Genomic DNA, 21,036 nt, shown 5'->3' on the forward strand with positions numbered 1-21,036 from the left:
TCTCTAAGAGCTTGCTTAGTTGCGCGGAATAGAATGCCGTTTGAGCTTTAAAAAAGGTCTGCGCGGAAAATTTGAAAAGATGGAAAAGAACACAACATTTTAAACATTTTATTACTTATGTAGTGCTCGGCAAAACGAGAGTAGGCTTACTGCACGGGGATTTTCCGCCAGCTGCGCAGCTTAGAGGGAACGTTGCCTACGGCACTCTCGATATAAATATAAAGACTTCCAGTGCATTGTGTCTGATTAGTGATTGCTTTTATAGAGAAATTTCCGTGAATTGATATCATTGTTTGCAACTAAAGAGGTTCTGAGACTCAAAGTAGATAGATATATTGTAACTTCTGGTTACACCACGTTTATTCACAGACCTAACCAAGCATGGCTGGTCTGTAAAGCATGAATTGAGAACTTAAAAGAGAAAGTTATCAATATTGATAAAACAAACATGTCTGAACAACGCTGCTTTTAAAAGCATTTCCAAATGCAACTGCAAAATAAATCGTGGTGCGTCCAGACAGAGGCAGTAACACGTTTACTATTGGCTCATAATACTTGATCACTATTGACAGGCATGAGTTTATTACATATGGAAAAAAGAGTTTGTATAATAGGTGCAGGGGTGTCAGGCATTAGTGCGCTAAAGTCCTGCTTGGAGGAAGGCTTAGAACCAGTTTGCTATGAAAGTCAAAATCATATCGGTAAGTGTTTTGAAAGAGGTTTTATAAACGGGATAGCCTATACAACGTTTACTCGTTGTAACGTCAAGAACAATTTAAAAATTTGTTTCAGGTGGACTCTGGAATTACAAACCATGTGAAAGGGATCAAGACCAGAAGGGAGCTCGGTTGTATGAATCACTCATAACAAATGTTAGCAAAGAAGCGTCGTGCTTCAGTGATTTTCCCTACCCTCAGGTAATATTGCTTAGGTACACTGTTTATGTTTATCCTGTATTAGGTTATATAAATTATTGCCGAACTGCAATAATTTTCTTGACGCTTTCAAACTATCAGTTATGCTTATATATTTATACCCAAATGGGAAGTCGATTTGCCACTGAGCAGTACTGTATAACACCACGAGATATATCTCAAACTAGTAGTATAGCTTGAGTTCCAACTCGGCCTTTACCGATTCCAATGAATGCCGCATATTTCTATACCTTTAATTTAGGGATAAACACTCAATTTGCAGTCACACTGTAGTAGCACCAGGTATTCTGCTGTTTGTTATGAATTTCTAATCATATTGTTGAACAGCGGTTTTTATATTTTGAAGACAAAGTTACCTTGATAGTTTGCTTAACTTTCACGTCGTTGTTACTCATTAATACTAAAGCAACTTCTCTGGCACGGTTACCATGCAATTGGTTTTAACAGAATTACGAAGTAAATGGAATCTGAAATAATTTAGATGGTGTAATATGGTTAATAAACTTGTAGTAAGCACAGTAATTTTTTTAACAGCATTACACACCTTTCTTCAACCACACCAAGCTTTTTGAATATTTAAAAAACTATGTAGCGCATTTTGATCTGGAGAAATATATTACATTCAATACAAAAGTTACAAATGTTGAAGAACAAGAATCGCAAAAATCTGGTAATATTTTTTTTTTATCAGAATTATGGTTTTTAATTTAGAACAATTACAATATAAATTTATATTCAATAACAGCATGAATTAGTATTCCATTTGCAAAGTGTCGATTTTCTTCTGAGGTTTCGAAGCAATGAAGGGAAATAAGAAGACGATCTTATTGGTGTTGTTAAATTGACTGATGGTACATTGTTTTACCTGGGGCGAAAAGTCATTCTGATCAATGATTGTTTACGCGTGTCTTTCAATATGAGCGAACTTCATTTTGTTCAGTAAAACAAATCCACAAAAAAGTGTGGGTTTACAACAACACTTTAACAAACTACCAATCCTTATTCTTATTTTTGCAATTTTACATTGAACTAGAAAACATATATATGCACGAAGACCAGAAAAATATAAAAAATTTCAAAAAATAACATCTCCCTTTGAAACACATTTCTTTAACTTATTAAGCCAGGTAATAGTCCGGCTTTAAAAAATATACTGTTACCAGTAACAATTAATAATTGATGTAATCTGGACTATAATTCGGTCCAATTTGGTGAATGAAGTGATCAAGCCTTTACTGATTTTATAATGAATTTTTATTCATTTGCTTTAATCAACTATTTTATCGTCTGCAATGATGATTATGGAGTCAAATTAAACTTATACTTATAACTGCTGAAATTAGAAAACGATTGCTTTATTAGATAAAACGAAAACAAGAAATAGCAAAACGATCTGCAGGTCCACTTTTTGTCAAAATATCTTGTCAAGTAGATGAATTTTCTATCGTCGTATTCAATCAAACGTTCATTTGAATTTTACCTCAGCCCACACGAGAAGATGGAAAATTACTACAATGAATATGAATACTTTGTCCGAAAAAGTGTCCGAATTTGACTCGATCATTGTTTGTGTTGGAGCGAACTCGAGAGCAAAAATGCCCAATATTGATGGGCTTTCGACGTTCAAAGGAATAGTGTTACATTCTCGTGAGTTCGATACTCCAGCACCGTTCAAAGGTAATTTATATTCCAAGTAGGTTAGGGAAGAATTTTGTTCCATCGCATGCAATGCTTGAATGTATATCGGTGGTAAATTATCTGGTAAAATATGCTAAACGGGTTAAAAAAATTATATTCGTTCGAAGGTAAAAAAGTTGTTGTCATTGGCTTCGGCAACTCTGGAGCTGACATTGCAGTGGATATAAGCAGAGTTGCAGATCCAACTATCATCAGTTCCCCGACCGGATCATGGATAAACCCGCGAGTGTCTCAAGTATGTAATTGTTAATTCAAATATCACGTGATAAATTATCTGGTTGGACTAAAAATGAACAGAAAATATTGTGTTGCCTATTCGAATTTTTACTGCACGAATATATCTTCTCAGTGATATAATCCAACAGTATTAAAAAGAAAACCAAAAGTATTGATTCTGACCTTGCCCTTACAAAGTCTGTTTTAACGAAGTTCAATACAAAAAGCCACACTTTCGATCTAATAAAGACTACCTAAAAATAAAAATATATTTTTTCTTCTGCTCAATCCTGTTTTCCCTCACGTGACATAGTAGGAACATCCCGACTTGGAAAAATATTGAAATCATTTTCACCATAATCTTGAAGAGGCTGGATGACTGAAAAAATGAAATTGAGCGCATTAATCAATCACATAACCTTGAGGATTGAGCCAAAGTACGACTTTTAGGTAGACTACCTAAAAATTAACAAATATTTTTCTTTTGCTCAGGGCGGATTACCACGTGACATGGTAGGGAGATCCCGACTTGGAATGTTTTTGAAAACATTCTTACCAAAATCTTGGAGAGAATGGATGGCTAGAAGAAGAATGAATGAGGGCATTAATCACATAACTTTGGGAATTGAGCCAAGGTACTACTCTTAAGTACATTTATAGGACCTTTAGTACATATTAAATCTTATCGAAACTTATTTCCAGCATGACAGATCAATACGACACCCTCTTTAGACTAAATTTCTGATTACATATTAACAATATACACACTTTCTATTGATATATTATCTGGATCCTAGAATTGCAATAATAATTCTATGGTAACATTTTATTTATTTGTTAATATAACACAACTAAATATTCACGACAGTGAACAGATTTACAAACCATCCTTTCGAGTCTCAATAAAAATGCAAGATAGTATCTTACTCCTGTGCGAGGTAAGTCTGATCAGGGGCGTAGCCAGAAATTTTCAAAGAAAAAAAAAAGGGGGGGGGGGTGAAATTTCGAGTTGCCAAGTAAGATCAAAACAGCTAGCGGGTCCGGCCTAACGCCGGAAAACGTGTGTTTTCACGAGTCCTGAGGGTTTAATAAGCGTTTTCGAGATACGAAAAACTGTTATGTATGATACAGAAAGATCCTTTTTTTACTTTTCAAATGGGGGGGGGGGTCCGACCCCCAAAACCACCCCCTGGCTACGTCTCTGACAGCTGTAGCACCTGAATAAACTTGTGCAGCGACTTAATCGATGTAATTGAAATTTACGTACATTTGTCGTATAATTTCAATAAGTTATTTGTGTATGTAGAACCAGCCCAACTAGTGCTGCATCAAATATAATAGTTAATGACGAAATTGATGGAAGAATTGTTTCTGGAAAAATCATAATGAAACCTGGAATTGTTAAAATCGCTGAGGATTTAATTCACTTCTCTGATGGTACAATTGAGCGTGCAGACGTCATAATTTGCTGTGTTGGTTACTCTTCCAATTTTCCATTTATTAGCGATGATATATTGCCAGGTTGGTAAAATTTGCATGTATATGTTTGTTGTAACATTTTTGTTAAGAAAAATTCGTGTATAAGATATTTATGGTTTTTTATAGTTAACACATGCATTTGGTATAACGATAGTTGAATTAATTGCATTATTCACCATATATATTTAACACACATTTGAAAATCGTACGTTATCGTCTGGCAATAACCAATCCGTTTTTTTTCTTCTTTATAATCAATGGGCTTACCGTCGTTAACTGACTTTTAGAGTAAAGTTTAGAATTTTGTTTTTGAAAATCTGAACCCTCATTTGTAACGGACTTTCCTAAAACGCTATTAGCTGAACGCTAAATTTAGATCTTTCAGGGCAAAAAGACTATAAATAATATCTGCACTGTTTAAGCTTTGCTTGTCAGTTCCTCTTGTGTTGGTTTATAAAAAATAGATCGATTTTTTAGCATTGTTATTGTTTTTACAGATGATCGTTCAAAGCTGAAACTATTTGAATGGATGTTTCCTTACGAGTTATCAGATCCTTCTTCGCTGGCAGTAGCCGGACTATTACCTGGCTTAATTGGATCTATTCTTCCTCCTGTTGAATGCCAGGTGCCTTTTTATTGTGGATAGTTAGTAGGGACCAAATATTTTGATTTCCGCGATAAATCAGATACTCGTTTGATAAAAACAAATGGGTACTCCCGAAGTATGTGTACCAGGTTAGGGCTAGTCTATAATTTTATTACGATTTCCGTTATTTTAGTTCCATTACGAGTTCGGTGATTGTCTGTGTTAGCTAAGTGAATATCTCCCTGCCCATAGGTTTTAGACCCTTTACACAAAATAGTTTTCTTCCATATTGATACACATACTCCTGGAGCGGCAAAAAGGCGGTTGAACCCGCTAATTTTCAATATAAATAAATTTTTAAATGTTTTACTAATTTAACATTCTTTTGAGAATATTATCGAAACTTTATATTTATGTTAAGACTAGATACATAGCTCAAATAATGAGTGGAATTAGGAAGCTACCATCTGTTGGAGAAATGAGAAAAACATTTGAGAGACAAAGAAGAGCTTTCAGCGGAGAAGGAGACTCTTTTGTTTTTCGGGTTAGTTTGGAGTGACGGTTCAGTTTATACCGTCAAAACTGAATTAAATTTGTCGTTATGGACATCAGCAAGACTCAATTTGGTGTTAAATAGGGAAATAAAAACAAATAGTCGGTCTGAATTACACAACTATTCGCACGTTCAAGAGATGTATCATCTTAATCGTTGTATTTTATATTGCAGGTTACACCTGGATTTAGTTATCAAGACAGGATAGCTAAATTAGGCGGATTCTATCCGTCGTTTTGGAAATTGTTTATTCGCAGCCCAAGATTAGCAGTTGCGGTTTACACAAGTCCATATATGTCATACCATTATCGTTTGCTTGGACGTCATCAATGGAAGGATGCAGAGAATCGAATTGTAAATGCAATTCCCAATACACTTTTCTACGCTATAGCAAAAAAGAGTGATTAACGATTTGGGTATAGTTTTTACTATGATGGTGACGCGCCTCCATTCACCCCGAAGTACCATTTACCCCTTTTTGTATTGTTTATTAAGAAAGTGTATTTTAGTATGGTGTTAAAATAAACTGCTGATTACTGTTACCACATTGCTGACAACCAGTACAATAAATTTTGGACTCTGAACGTCGATTAGGCATTTCCAAGTCAAGCATAGCCTATATTTCTATAACTGAACTTTTTATGGTACAAATGGTCATGCTCGTACAGCGACATGTATATGTTTATCAGTGATTTCGGGTGTTGTCGGTGGTGGATGGACTCAGTTCTATCCTACAGTTGGAATTTGTTTGTGGTCTGGCGCGGCTATCGCTCTTCTGAAACCCTATTCTGTGGCTTACGCAGTTTGTCTTTTTCACCATTGGGGAGATGCCAATCTTTTCTTTTTTCCTCATTTATTTGCCATCCCATCCTTCTTGAGTATCGGGAACATTGCTATCGACTGTCAGTGGACTTCATTGTCGCTGTATACTAGGCTTTTATGGATACTTCTCACCAAAAAATGCATGGTTTCCTTTACGCTCATGATTTAGTTTATGTATATATATATATATGCTACTATAGCCTCTACTTTTTTTTGCAAACGTATGTAGAAATTTGAAAACGAAGTTGAATTCATAGATTAGAACAATGCAAGTTGGAATTTTTTATTGTGATAATATGAAAAATATAAAATTCATTTACACCACGAAAGGACAACGATGTTTAAGGTCTCACATACTGTCGTAAAACGACATCTTTTTTCTCAGAATTTCCGGGTGTATGAGACGCAGTTTGTTTAACCAGGAAAATTGAAATTGTTTATTTTACACGAGAAAAGAAAAAAAATCAATTTTGTATGTAACTGCCAATGGGAGAATGCGATCAATCGCATGCGTGGCTGTATACTTCTAGTGTAAACCTGTGGAAATTATTTATAACGTGGCTTCCATCTCGAACGAAAGTGCTAATATGAAAATTCTACTGAGATGCAGTTGTCGAAGAATTTTAGTAGAACGCGTTTTTCGCGTACTCATCTGCATTTTTGTAAGATCTCGGAATGCTGAATATATATGTGAAATTCTTTCGTTATACACGTCTGCTTTAGAAAGTCAGGAGCTCAAATCTGCGGATACGAAATGAAGATAATTTGGAAAATTAACCTCATAATAGTTTGATGAAGAATCATATAAAATTAAGTCACTGCTTGCCTTTTGTTGGTTTTCAGGTAATTATTTATCAACAAAGTATTTGTAGATGAATCAGGGACTTACCTTAAATTGACTCGAAGGTCATTGCGTTGATTTATGTTGCACTCCTGCACAATCCTTTTTGAGAACCACTCCACGACAACGAGATTTTACCAACTAAAAGAATTACATGAACTATGCCGCCCACATCTGTCAATACAGTCGCTTGCCCATGTTGTATTTTAGATAAGCCAGTTAAAACTGATCAGTTGTTGGAGTTTTTTGAATACTTCAGTCTATTTCTTTGAAAATGAACTACCATTTTTAACTTTTTCGAGATTCACAAATACCCCAAGACCTATTCAAATTTACGACACATTTGTTAAAAGCGTATTTGCAATAAAGCGCTCAAAGTTACACGAATCTCAACTATTTCAAAACTTGGAAACATCCGCCAAAATGCGAAGCTGGGAAATATACGGTTCGCATGAGCCTTTGATATAACTCTCTAAAGCAGCGTTTCCCAAACTTTTTAGCCACCTACGCTTTTTATCTCGCCTCGAGATATTGACGGCGAGCCCAAATCCACAGCAGAATGAAATTGTAGGGCCAGAAAAGGGGAGCGAGGAAAAGTGCGGGACGAAACGGCTGGGGTTCCTGAGAAAATTTTGAGAAATAGGCACCAAAATAGGCTCTAAGCTTGATTTTAGATACACCTAGCATCGCAGTTTGTTATGTAATAAAATCAATAATTATAATATTTAGCTGATAGAATTCTCGGGGAATAGATAACAAGAACGGCTTTCAACCGTAAATATATACTACTACGTTTCAACAAGTAATTTGCAACTGATAGTGACTAATGAAGTTACTTGCTCATCTGGCATTGTATGAATGGCTACTTATGGCTTGTTTTGTTTTGTTACACATTTCTAATTTTTTTGAACATGTTTGTTGGACTTTTGTATGAATTAAATTTTGAAATACGCTCGTCAACTGATCATAATGTCGCATAATGTTGTATTTCTTCAGAACTGAAATATTTTGTAAGAAGACAAATCGCTGAAGTTTGATTCTTTTCAATAAAGAAATAAAAACGCTGTCATCCATCTAAAAAACGTCTGTTTTCAGTGCCTAGTTTTCGTTTTGTGACATCTTTAAGCTTTCTTAATATATGGCTGATATCTAAAATACTGCAGTGTGTAATCATAATACCCATACCTATACATAAGATACCGGAATAATTCAATTGTTATGAAATAAACGTGCCCAAACTGATAATGATGTAACAATAGACGGTATCTAAAACTCAAAAGGTACCACACGAAGGGTTAAACTATTTCACTCAAGTTCGGCGGGCCATTTAAAATCGTCACGCGGGCCGTAATTGGCCCGCAGACTGCGGTTTAGAACCCCTCAGTGTGGAATCGCACCTCAAAATTAGGGGGTGGGGGGGGGGGGGGGGGTGTTTGAAATTTTAGGGGGGGTGTTCACCCCCTATAGGGGGGGTGTAGGGAAATCACTGTGGCCATCACTTGAAAGTTCGATAAACTCTTCCATGGCCCTGCCAGTGAACGAAACAGTCGAATTACTGAATGGGTTACAACCTCGGGAAAATACTGGAGAAAAGTTGGTTGAAGTTCGTTCAAGTGTCGTACAATATTGTTTTTCACAGGGCCATCTATCGTGACTTTTCTATCTACAGGAAATTCTTGCAGGGAAGAAAACCAAGATAGGTCGTTGATCTTCATCATTTCACTCCAAAATTTTAGTTTTCTTTTCATGGCGGTAATTTTATCTTTGACTGAAAAAACAGTTTCCTACTTGCCTTGCATGCGTAAGCTAAATTCATCCAACTTGCAAAATATATCAGCCATATAAGCAAGGCATGTTAACTCGTGCAAATGTAAAGACAAACTAAGTTTGTCCTCCTCAAGAAATGCCAATAGTTCCTCCCATAATTCAAAAACTCTCACAAGCACTTTTACCTCGGCTCAGCCAGCGAACAGCTGTATGCAATAATAGATTGCAGTGGAAACTTCCCATAAGAAAAGAGCCTGCTTTTCAGCAATCTTGACTTGATGAAATTAATAATTTTTACCATGTCACGCAAAACCCTGGTTAGTTCAGAAGGCATTCCCTTTTCTACCAACTGATAGCGGTGTATAGCACAATGAGAGCTGCAACATTCCGGATAAACCCGTTTTTCAGCGAAATCCGGGTTTTCAGTACAATATAAAGCAGGGTAAGAAAAGTACGACCCATGGTCCATATGCGGCCAGCGAAAGCCTTGGGCAATTAAATAGTAGTTATATAGTTGCCAAGTACTATTGTTCGATGTCGTAATGGGTGATGGTAATGGTGGGTGAAATTTGATCAATAATAAATTATCCAGCGAGGTTGCTTTGTATGTAGGCCATGTATTCATCCAAAATCCTCGAAAGTATTTACAGTACAATTTGAGCAGTAAATTACGGTCCAAAATACACTCACCAGAAGTCCAGAACTAGTATTATGTAATAAATCGGAAGCGAAATATATAGAATGAAAATTTTGAGGAATAATTGGAAACGTATAGTTTCGGCGGAAAATGAAACCTGAAAACCCAAAATCCCGGGTTCAAAATAAAGACCCGCATTGAACACCCTGGAGCTATGTGATTATCCATGCATCTACTTTATTTGTATATATTCAAATCATAACGGAGGTATATCTAACTAACCCTCACTTATTCATAATATAACACCAAACGCAACATTTAATATTAAAAATATATTTGCTTGGTTTACTTTTCGATTGAAATGTTTCCAATGGGCACAAGACCAAAGACTAACCAGATTATAAATCTTTACGAACATGTAGTTCGAGCAGGTTCAACTTTTAAGTCTGTAACCTTTAAATTATTCTCATTAACGAGTGATCGATGGTTTATTGACGTAGATCGCGAAGTCGTTCCAATAAACTCAGGTCATTTTCGATTTTGTTGTTTTTTGGAGTCTTTTGTCATTATTCAACGTTCCTTCGCCTATCTTACAATGCTTCGCTTAAAAAGGTCGACTACAATATGTGAGAATTCAATCAACGTAAAAATTTACGTTAATTGTAATTTCTATGACTTTTACTTGAATATTACTGATTATGTATTTATGCTACCAAAATAGATTACATAACTATAAACCCAAAACATTATTACTTATACTAACATGTAATCTGCAATAACAAAGATTTTGTTAATATATATCATATACTTTTTTATTCCATTACCCGCTTTTTAATTAGCAACAAAACGTAGGAATACAGATTCTTTTGAGTAGATTGAAAATCAGTTAAATTAACTAACTTTGCTGAAATTCGCAAATCATCGATTGTTGAATGCAAAACCGAGCACGTTTTACTGGAATTTATGCGAAATGATAATTTCCCATATTGAAACGTGCCTGATCAATATTGTCTTAATGAGAGTTTTAGACAAATCGATTTACGGCTGACGCTATTTTGTCACTTGTCCAAAAAATTTGCGACATAAGTACTGATTAAATCATAAAAAATAAATTATAACTATTCCGTATCCATACTTCCGTTTTCAGGTCTATTCTTATCACGACGACCATTAATGGTTTAGTGGTAGCATAGTAAAAATTATACATATATATGTATGTAGAATGTGGAATATGAAAATTGCTTATTATATAGATAATTCCACTTTATTTCTGCCTTAGTTAAAGTTCGAAATAAAGGTCAGATGCGGAATCGGTAATATTCAATCCAAAGTATTAGAAGTGTAGAGTCGGTCGTCCCGCGTGAATTAATCAACAGCACGGGACTGAGCGAGATCCAGTGAAATAAAAATATAAGCCTACATTCGAATAAAAGTGGTGGTTGAAGCAAGAACTACCTCGTGAGGAAATATTCTACTTGAGGGTCTCACGTCACTTTCGTCATAGTTAGGAATAGGAATTTACTGTCCTGTGTTGAGATAATCCACGATCTTTACAGTATACTTCAAGTTTAATAATTAATCCTGAGATCATGCACACTCAAAACCTTACTTGAATAGAAGTTGTACGGTAATTCGAAACCACACAAGTCTGTAGATGCTGTCAAATATATTCAAATTTTGATCCTACGCCAAATACAGATTGCGATAATTATGTAGGATTCATTTTGATATATGTTTCGGAAATACGAATGACAAACGAAGATCATTTAAGATAATTTGCGTGATGTGTTCTTATATCAGTAAGCTAACTATATGCAGCTAAGACCGTAATGGGGAGTGGCTAGTTCAAATCTACAAAGCAGTATTGTATTTTATTTCACGCTTCTCACTATCTTCTGTATCAATATTATTTTATTAATTATAAAAAAAAATTATAATAAAATAAAAATAAATCTATTGATTGTTTACCTCATAAACCAGCTTGCGTTTTATATCACAGTTTTATATTTTGAATTGATATTTATTCATTAAACCGAACGTTGTTATTAATAATCAGGTGTTTTAGTTATGTTATATGCGTTCATTTTATTATCTCTAATGTCTGTTATAATTTAAGATAGACTTCGGTAAAATCCGTAATCGGATATTATACGGCAAATTTGTGATCATATTTTCTTTTTTCATCTATTCTATAATGTTTTGTGATTATTCCTGTCATGATATATCGATGCAGTGTGCGCAATGTTTTTTTGAAACCCGACCTATGTGGCTGTTACCAATTTCAAACTTATAGATTATTGATTATCGAATGCGATCGTGACAAAATTAGTTTAAAAATTACATAATTTTTCATATTGTCAATTGTTTTATTGGAGTTCATGATCATTAGCGTAATGACTACATTGTAAACACAATAGATTATGTCACCTCACGGAAATCGCAATAATATGGGTGGTCATTTGGCATTATTCAATTTGCAATGAGGTATTTCAGATCTGATCGTGACAATGCAAAACATTTAGGCATTTCTTTAACCTTATAAATTTCGTATCGAGTTGGTCGATCTATCAATATAGCTTTTGTTTTGCTTTAGTCATCATTCTTCTTAATTCTATTAAATGAATGTCGTCTTCGTCGCAAGGTTTTTGAACCAGGGTTTTGTTTATCTAGACTGGCGCGCCATGTAAGTGTGGCGTAAAAAGTTACATTTTATGAACAATATTCACAGTGTTACAAATGCAAAAGTGAAAAAATATGAGCCTCGCGCCAAAACTAAATTTAATCACAATCTCAACAAATTCCTCGAGCTATTTTTAGCTGAAACATCAAAAAATGTTTTAGTTTGGGTTTGGCAGCATCAGGCGGGCCAGATTGGATTACTTAACGGGCCGGATTTGGCCCGCTGGCCATAGTTTGTCCATGTCAGCTTTAATGTCACCATGTGCCAATTCCTAGGCACGAAAATAAAGCAATTTTTCTTTTTGCAGTTTATTTATATAAAAATTGCAATGACGACGTGAGATATGAATAACTCCGGATCAGAGTTAATGTTTATCTTGTTTCTGTTGGCGGTTTTGTCGTCTGCTGCGGCGTTTAACGTGGACATTTCTTCAAATCACATTGGTATCATTTCGTCGCCTGATGTTAACACAAAACTTTTAACAGTTCAACCCAGTAGTAATATTGCCGATACAACTTCGTATTTTGGATATACTGTCGGAATTAACATGGTCGACATAAATAATATAACAAGGGCAAGGTAGGAGTCAGTGATTTAATTTGATTTCTATTCTCTAATTCGTATACACCGTAGTGCGTGTTCCAGGTTGGGGTTATTCCGATTTTCCGCGTTTTATTTCCAATTCGAGTTAATGGACTGTCTGTGTTAGCAAAGTTAAAATACCCTTTGCCCATAAGTTTCAATCCCTTTAAACAACTTGATGTAAAGTAGGCGAACAAAATTAGTTACCTTGGTTTTGGTACACACACTTTTGTAGCGCTAAATTTCTAGTAATGTTTGGGATTCAATTTCTCTACGCTTGTAAAAGACTTCCTGCTGTTAATTTGACTTGATGCTGTTAATAAAAATTTATCTGGAGAGATCTATATTTCTATATAGACTGATTTTTGAACTGGTAGGATGAATTTCGCAATCGTTGAAGCAATAATAACAAAGTGCAATACTTATAAAGTTTAAGGGGATGAGTAAATAAATAAACTCAACACTTTGTAATCAACGATATTGATTTGTATTTATATTTATAAAATATAGTATCAATTATAATAAGTTCGGATCTGAAAATATTAATCTATCAGTCTGGGTCAATTTGGCGAGACGATCAAATCGTGCCTCCCAGTTGTAGCATGTCCGCATATCAGTTCTTCACAGCCTCGATTCTGATATGACAAAAATCCGATATACTCGGACAAACTATCCGCAACAGTAGTAGTGAAATTAGGCGATAAAAAAGGTATTAACTTTGTTTGCTCAAATGCCTAATTCATTCCACTAATATAATTCACAGATTGCTCGTAGGATCACCACTGCACAGAGCAACAAATCGGTCTTCAGTTCATCCGCACGTTGAAAAAAGTAATTCAATATTAAACGTATATATACTTTTAAAGTCGAATTGATGTTTTACATCGGTCCTTTTTAGTCAGTCAGTCATAATCGATTCTTAACAAACAATCTTTCGGTCTGGAGTCGTTACTGTTCAACATCAATCCATCTAAAATTCTGCTGTTTGAAATTCATATCAAAATAACATCTATTAGATTTTTTGGGGAAAAATTGATACTTTGTGGTATTAATCAACTATCCGTTCACGCCACCTTAGTTTCCTTTTTTCCACCAAAATAAATAAATATGATAATCTTAAAACTATATCATTTTTTATCAATCTGTTTTGTTTAAGAGCCGGAAGGAGGAATTTATGAATGCAAAATTGAGAACATTTTCGTAATTGAAAAAAATGATTCCAAAATATCTTCACCTTGCGTGCCAATTCATCCAGAAAAACGACTCCCCGGCGATGTATTTGGGAAAAGTGTTTCTTCAAATCCTGATGGAGAAATGACGGTATTTATCAACATTGACTATTTAACTGAGATATTCCGATACCATCCAAAACCAGACTTCTTTTTACCGTTAGATATATATTTTGATATATTATTTAGGATTTATATCAGATGCTTTCATAGCCAACTCAAAACCATCAAACCTATCACTGTAATATGCCAATACTTAGGTTTAGATGAATTTTCGCTGTTAACTCAAATGTTTCTCCTTCGCAGGCTTGCTCTGCAACACGAGGAAAGAATTGCTCTTCTGCAATTCATTTACCGGGATTTTGTTATAGAAGTTCTGATTTTGGAGAAACGTGGAATATGGATAAACGGTCAAGAAATGCAGGTAAAACAATATGATATTATAAAAATATTTTTCTCTCCTAATTAATATCAGCATCAAAAAGTATGGATTATTTTTGCAGCTTGCGGGGTGGAAACAGTCGACGTCATGTTCGTACTTGATGGTTCGGCTTCAGTAGTCGGTCACTTTCAAAAGATTAAAGATTTTGCAACGAATATCACGGCCTTGCTTGACATAGAAAAGGGTACAATACACGTTGGAGTCATTCAGTATTCAACATTTATATGGAAAAGGTACATAGATTCATTTTATATAGAGTAAAACTGTGTTGTACTTTCTGACTCGATAGAGTCAGGTCGATGAGGCTTTAAAATTTTGGGCAGTTTCGGACACAAAAGTTTACAATATTACATTCTAAAACTAAAATAAACACAGTTTCACATGCCGTCGTAAACCCAAAGTTAGTGCGGAACTCCCGACAACATCAAGTCATCTTGCGTTAAATATATTAAATTAATAACCAACTCTCAATTTCTCAGGTGTGTATTAAGACCGCTGACTGATTTTTGTTTTTTGATAATTTCATTTGGAGTTTTCATTTTAATGTGATTTTTTATTCAAACAGTCCCCAAAATCGAAAAAATTACATCAAAACGGAATTAAAACTAGGAGAGTTTCAAAATTTGGAGGACTTTCAAGCAAGTATATTTAAGCAATCTAACTAAAATTATAGAAATTATAGACTACTGATACAATTCCAATACATCGCTGATTTCGTACAAATAATTAATTGTTGGGCAATGGTTTGTCATATGGTCTTTCAACTCCAAGTAACCGATAGAATTGAAATCAAGATCCTTCCAGCATACATCCGAGGCTATTTGGACTGGTAAGTAATTCTTGTACCCAAACGACCGAACGAAAGACCTTTTGCAAAATTCTATGCTGGATTTTTATCAAGCTTGGTGAATCAATGAATTTTCCAATAGAATTTCATTTTTATGTATAATAGAGATCTATAGTAATTTGAAATATATATAATCTATTTCCAGGAAGCCATGTCGCATGTAAATATTAGCATGGGTGGAACAATGACAGGTGCTGCATTAAAAAAAGTCGTTGACGATTTCACACAATCTGAAAGATATAACTCTTCGACCAATAATCAAGTTATGATACTTCTTACCGACGGACGGTAAGAAAATTTATGAACTTCGTAATAAACTCTGGTATTGCTGAATAATGTATAAAAATTCTTACCTCATTTTTAGTAGAATATGACAAATTTTTAGATTTGAAAATTTACGATTTTTGCCAGTTGTTTGAAAATAAACAGAAAAGACAACAAAAGGGCTGGTATTTAAGGTATATGATGATGTGCAAATGGAGTTTTTCGCCTATTTTGTATCCGACAATTCGCCCAATTTCGCTTGGTTAACGATTAAAAAAGGTAATATTACTCAAGTTATTTATTGAACGTGAGTGACTCATATGAATTTTATGTTTTCAGTTCAATATATTCGAAACGAGTAACACTTTATGCTCAACAACTTCGTGACATTGGAGTTGTTCCATATGCGGTTGGAGTTGGACAAGAAATTGATGACAATGAACTAAGAGTAATAATACTTTATTAAATAAACTTTGCATAGTGTATATAGATTTAGCATTCACCTAGCTTAAGGAATAGACTATTAAGCAGTTGATTTGGCGCTCCCGAAGTATGTGCACTAAGATGACGAACAATCTGAACCCTAACCAGGTACTAACTACTCTATACTATAGAGCAGGGGTGGGCAAAATTTTTAGGATAAGAGCCGCATGTGGTAAGTCAGAAATATGTGAAAGTCGCATAATTTTTGAAATTAATGATATTAGAATACCGTGACCTGAAATGAACTTTGCACAAACGTATAATAACAATATTGCAAAGTATTTATCGCGAGGCCATACCAGAAGTAGTTGACTTGTGTGTTCCCATCCTATCTAAAAGTTTTTAAAAGTCTTGGTAATATGTGCCAACGCATCAACAAACATTTGATCATTGTGATGTAAGATTTATCGTTTGACTGATTTACCTTCAAATTCTACGCTACGATTTTCATACTAAAACATAATTTGTCTTAAATCATTTCTGAAAATTTCTCCAATCGCTTGATAATTAAAAAAAAAAACTGTTACGCTACAGTTTCTCTTAGTTGAATTTGCATAAAAACTCAGGCGAGACGCATGCGGCTCGCGAGCCGCGGTTTGCCCACCGTTGCTATAGACTAGAGCAGTGGTTCCCAATCTTTTTAGAGTTGCGACCCACTATTTATCACCACAGCTCATGGCGACCCATTTAACTTTAATAAAACGTTGATTGAGGAAACAAATTGACATAACACAGAACACAGCAATGGCTCATCATCGCAAAACTACCGTGTTTCTTCAAAAATAAGACCTGGCTTGAATATAAGACCTAATTCGAATTTTTAAAATGATTTTAATTAAACGCTACCAATAAAAAAAAAATTAAAATGTGTGGGAGAGGAAAGGTTCAATTACCTGAGGTAATGTGAAGATCACACCACTATTCATGATTGTGTGATATCACAATTATGATATATGTCGGTTTTTATATAATGTTCATTAAAAAATTTCGTGATTTTCTACAAGGTAACTTTATTTTTGATAAATGAACCCAAAAGGCCTCTTCCAAAGAAAACTAGTGTTATTCTTCAAAATAAATCTAAATCCTGTCTAAATTTCTGGGAAACACGGCAAGAAGTGCATGCTGTACCGTGTACAAAACTGCTATGCGTAAAAAATTCACATGGTCATTCTTTGTGTAGCAAATTTTGTTCCTCTGAGAAGATTGGCAAAAGGAAACTTTCAGAGATGAGAATTGAATTTTTTTTTTTTTTTGAAGATTTACGTATTCGAGTCGGCACTGATCCTAATACCCAGTATAATTAATCAAAGTTTTCCCCATCTTTTCACGACCCACTAAGATTCTTTTTGCGACCCACCAGTGGGTCGCGACCCATAGTTTGGGAACCGCTGGACTAGAGTAATCAAAATACAAACTGTTTATGTAATTTTTCCTAAATACTAAGGTGATTGCCACGGGAACAGATACTGACGTCAGAGTATATAGAGTTGAAAATTTTGAAGGACTGAATGATATTGTTGAAGATTTTCAAAGTGAAATCTTGAGTTTTCAGTTAGAATGTGAGTCAAGGTGTTGTTTTTCTGGCATGTGATCATGCTGTTTGACTTAAGTATAAATTGCATTTTCAGTTTTTAAGTATGCATGTGTCTCCTCCAACTGGAGTCCCCTGCTACTCCACATTTTGTTGTATTTCAGAAAAATCTGCCAGTACAAAAATGAATTGTTCGCTGATCAATTTAAATCCACAAGTGTCACGTGTCTGAGCATTGGTCTCTAGTAATAAACGAACTTTCACAAATTCGGCGCTTCGGCAGAACAACTGTGCGATTCTTGCTTATTAAAGAGAAATCTGAATTACTGTCTATACTGCAATGTGTGTATATCCTAAAATTTACGTGTAAAATTAGTTTAACTCAGAATAATTTTTCGAAATATTCAATTTTTGTATTTTATTCACTGTCCTGTATTCCAGCTTCGCATCACAATGACAACGCTTCATTTAAACTGGAAGTTGGCGAGACAGGATTTTCGTCCCATTATGGAGCTATATTGAAAGATGAAAACAATAACACAGTAAGTTTATATCTTTACGAAACTGGGTATTTTCTTTTCTGTTTTAATTGCTATATTTTAAGTAATTTTTGTGAGTTGTGACTGCAATGTATCTTGTTTGGGTGTATGATGTTTCTGTCTGATGCAGCGATGCCGGAAAAGATTTTATTTATACTCTCCCTTAACCTCAATTTTGGTTTACTTTGACGCATAACAGAGTGTCACAATGGTAAGTGAATCCACTGAAGATGAAAACCGAGTTTCATGTCGAGTTAAGTTGCAAAGTTTAGTTGACTATTGACTAAAGGAAAACGGTCTATGTTCGAAAATAATTGTAAAATATACAAGATGAAGGCGCTTCGTTATCAATTAATGAGGGATAAAAATGAGTATGATGCACAAGTCCATCGGTTTCATCAATGAATGTTGAACGGTGGAGTGGAAAAGTAGTAATTTTTACTGTTTGTATAATTTGAAGCCATCAATCTTGACAAACTGTAACATAACGTTCAACAATAAAAAAACTGCAAGATAAAATTGACATAGCATAATAGTGTATTTACGAAAACGTAAGTGAGCTCTCTCTTAACAACAAATGTGAAATGCTGATATTTTATAAAAATTAATAAAAAACGATGAATTGTGGTATATACGTTAATAAAGACATACAGATATGATTTCAATTGAAACATTTTGCCATTGGATATTGACCAATCTCCAAACATTTATATAACAACCAAATTAAATTCGACAAACAATATTGTTAGTATAGGCATACAGTAAGGGTTTTGTTTTTATCGATTCTAAAAAACAGCCTGTTTTAAAACGAGGGTTTGTTTTAAATCAATTTTATTATGTATTTTAATGAAATACCCATTGCATCTACGTGAAAATACGCCAAAATGTTGCGTTCTGGCAGTTGCACACGCTGCCGGAATATTATTTTCAAAAAATAAAGAAAATAATTTTGCTTCCACTTTTATCGCGCAGCTTTAATTACCAAGTTAGTACCTACACCAAAGTTATACAATTTTATCAAGAATGGGGGATAACTTTAGAACGTATTGATTCAGACGTTTAAATTTTTATTTCGTCAAAGGAGACGTAAAACCTGTATTTTTATGAAAATTTCTCTGCCCTCCACGCCCCATGGGATACGTGGGACACGAAAACCGTATGAATTTCTGGAAAATGATGTTAAAACATTTCGTTATGAACTTCGTGCCCATTTATTTGAGCATAGCTCTCTTGCTAGTTATAAAGGGCAAAACATATTCAGCATTAACAACATACTTCGTGAAGGGGCTGATGGACACATGTGTAATAGTTATGAATATAAAGTGAACAAAGTCCGTAAATTTTGTTGTTTTGCATATCTCTTCGTACATGTAGTCCTATTTAGTAGACGCTAAAACTAAATTTAACAATTTTTATTACATTTTATTCCAATAAGAATTCCAATGGACGGGATGGGACAGGCATAATTGCTATGGGATAGGGTGCGAATGGGACAGAAAAATATGTCCCACGGACAAGCCGGGTCATAGGGGGAGAGTTATTCAAAGTTATACAAATTCATTTATTAGGCCGTATTTTTTCAATTTTTTAAACGGTAAATAATTGGAACAAGAATTATCAACCTGAATAAAAAATATGAGATATATAGATTTTTATACTAGAATAATTCCGGAACAATCCTTTACAATTTGAAAACGAATTAAAATGAATAATAATTCGAAATTGATTGTCAAGGCCTTCGAGGTTTAGCCTACCTTGCCTAATGGTATATGCCAGTGGTCGGCAACCACCGGGCCGCGCCCATTGCCGGTCCGCGGAAAAGTTACTGCCGGTCCGCAGAGAGGTGACACAAAAACGAACAAGGCCGTAATAAAACCTCTACAATCTAACCACAAACCCGACGACTATAATAAACAGCATCCAACAGTAAACCAGACAAACACAACACCAGGGGTCAACAAACTGCAGGCCAAATGCGGCCCGCGAGCTGATTTGTTGCGGCCCTCGAACGACCCGACATTTAATACATAAAACAAAAAAATAATACCAAATTTAATATTGTCTCTAAATGGATTTATGTGGTGACAAGTACTGCTGACTGCGAATGCGCTTGTTGTAACAGGTAGCGTCAGTTGTATGTCGTTCGAGTTAATTTCGATTTTTAAAATTTAAAAATGTCTGGGAAACGGAGCGTCGAGCATTCCAAAGTGCTTGAACGGGAAAATATTTTTCTTTCCTGCGCATTCCAAAACCGGGTTGCTCGATATGCCCAGTCAGCATCGCAAGTTTAATTATTGTAGCGATTTTTCGAAGGCGGAAATATTGCGCCCCGCGCGCTACCGGAAATGTTTATACTTGGCCTGCAAGTATATGAAGTTTGCCGACTACTGCACAACACTATTGAGCAGCATGTCTGAGTTCATAAACAATTGCCATGTCAGTATGTCGCAATAATGCTGGGTCAATTGTTTTTTCCGTATCAGTATGTGTCTCATCAGTCCGAATAAGATCTCCCCAACAAAATGATACAGGCATTGGTAATTTTTCCGAAATTTTATTAATGTGAGGCCCGGTTTTAAATATTGATAACTACAAAAACGAAATAGGCTGGATATAAGAAACTCGTTACGTGTGTCCATGTCGACCATATCTCGAATATGGGAACAATTAATGGCCATCAAACAAATAAAGATATCTCATTAAATAGCATCGCCGTCGTTTTTAGTACATTGTCAACCTAAATTCCCTAATGCGTATAATGTATTGCGTAGGCTTAGTTCGTTTGTATAAAAGTGGTCCGCCAAAAGTTTAGTCATGCTTTACCGGTCCGTCACTTGAAAAAGGTTGCCGACCACTGGTATATGCGACCCTGGTTCAAATTCCATGAGAGATCTGACAAGGTGAC

At 35.0% G+C, this 21,036-nt stretch overlaps 2 protein-coding genes across 2 annotated transcripts; both read left to right on the plus strand.

The window, feature by feature from the left end:
• Window positions 1–215: 215 nt before the first annotated feature.
• Window positions 216–6,568, plus strand: LOC120338023 (dimethylaniline monooxygenase [N-oxide-forming] 2-like). The gene is made up of 10 exons (XM_078116993.1): window positions 216–701; window positions 793–917; window positions 1,470–1,605; window positions 2,421–2,612; window positions 2,741–2,868; window positions 3,342–3,484; window positions 4,156–4,370; window positions 4,826–4,953; window positions 5,336–5,458; window positions 5,642–6,568. Exons 1-10 carry the CDS (start codon window positions 575–577, stop codon window positions 5,873–5,875), a joined length of 1,551 nt encoding a protein of 516 aa, XP_077973119.1. The 5' UTR covers window positions 216–574; the 3' UTR covers window positions 5,876–6,568.
• Window positions 6,569–12,557: 5,989 nt separating this feature from the next.
• LOC120338189 (integrin alpha-11-like) lies at window positions 12,558–19,444 on the plus strand. The gene is made up of 10 exons (XM_078117116.1): window positions 12,558–12,793; window positions 13,560–13,627; window positions 13,953–14,116; window positions 14,332–14,449; window positions 14,529–14,700; window positions 15,033–15,105; window positions 15,460–15,602; window positions 15,918–16,026; window positions 17,506–17,620; window positions 18,034–19,444. The coding sequence occupies exons 1-10, from the start codon at window positions 12,558–12,560 to the stop codon at window positions 18,213–18,215; spliced, it is 1,380 nt and encodes a 459-aa protein (XP_077973242.1). The 3' UTR covers window positions 18,216–19,444.
• Window positions 19,445–21,036: the final 1,592 nt, after the last annotated feature.

Source organism: Styela clava, chromosome 10 (assembly GCF_964204865.1).
Source record: "Styela clava chromosome 10, kaStyClav1.hap1.2, whole genome shotgun sequence".
NCBI lineage: Eukaryota > Metazoa > Chordata > Ascidiacea > Stolidobranchia > Styelidae > Styela > Styela clava.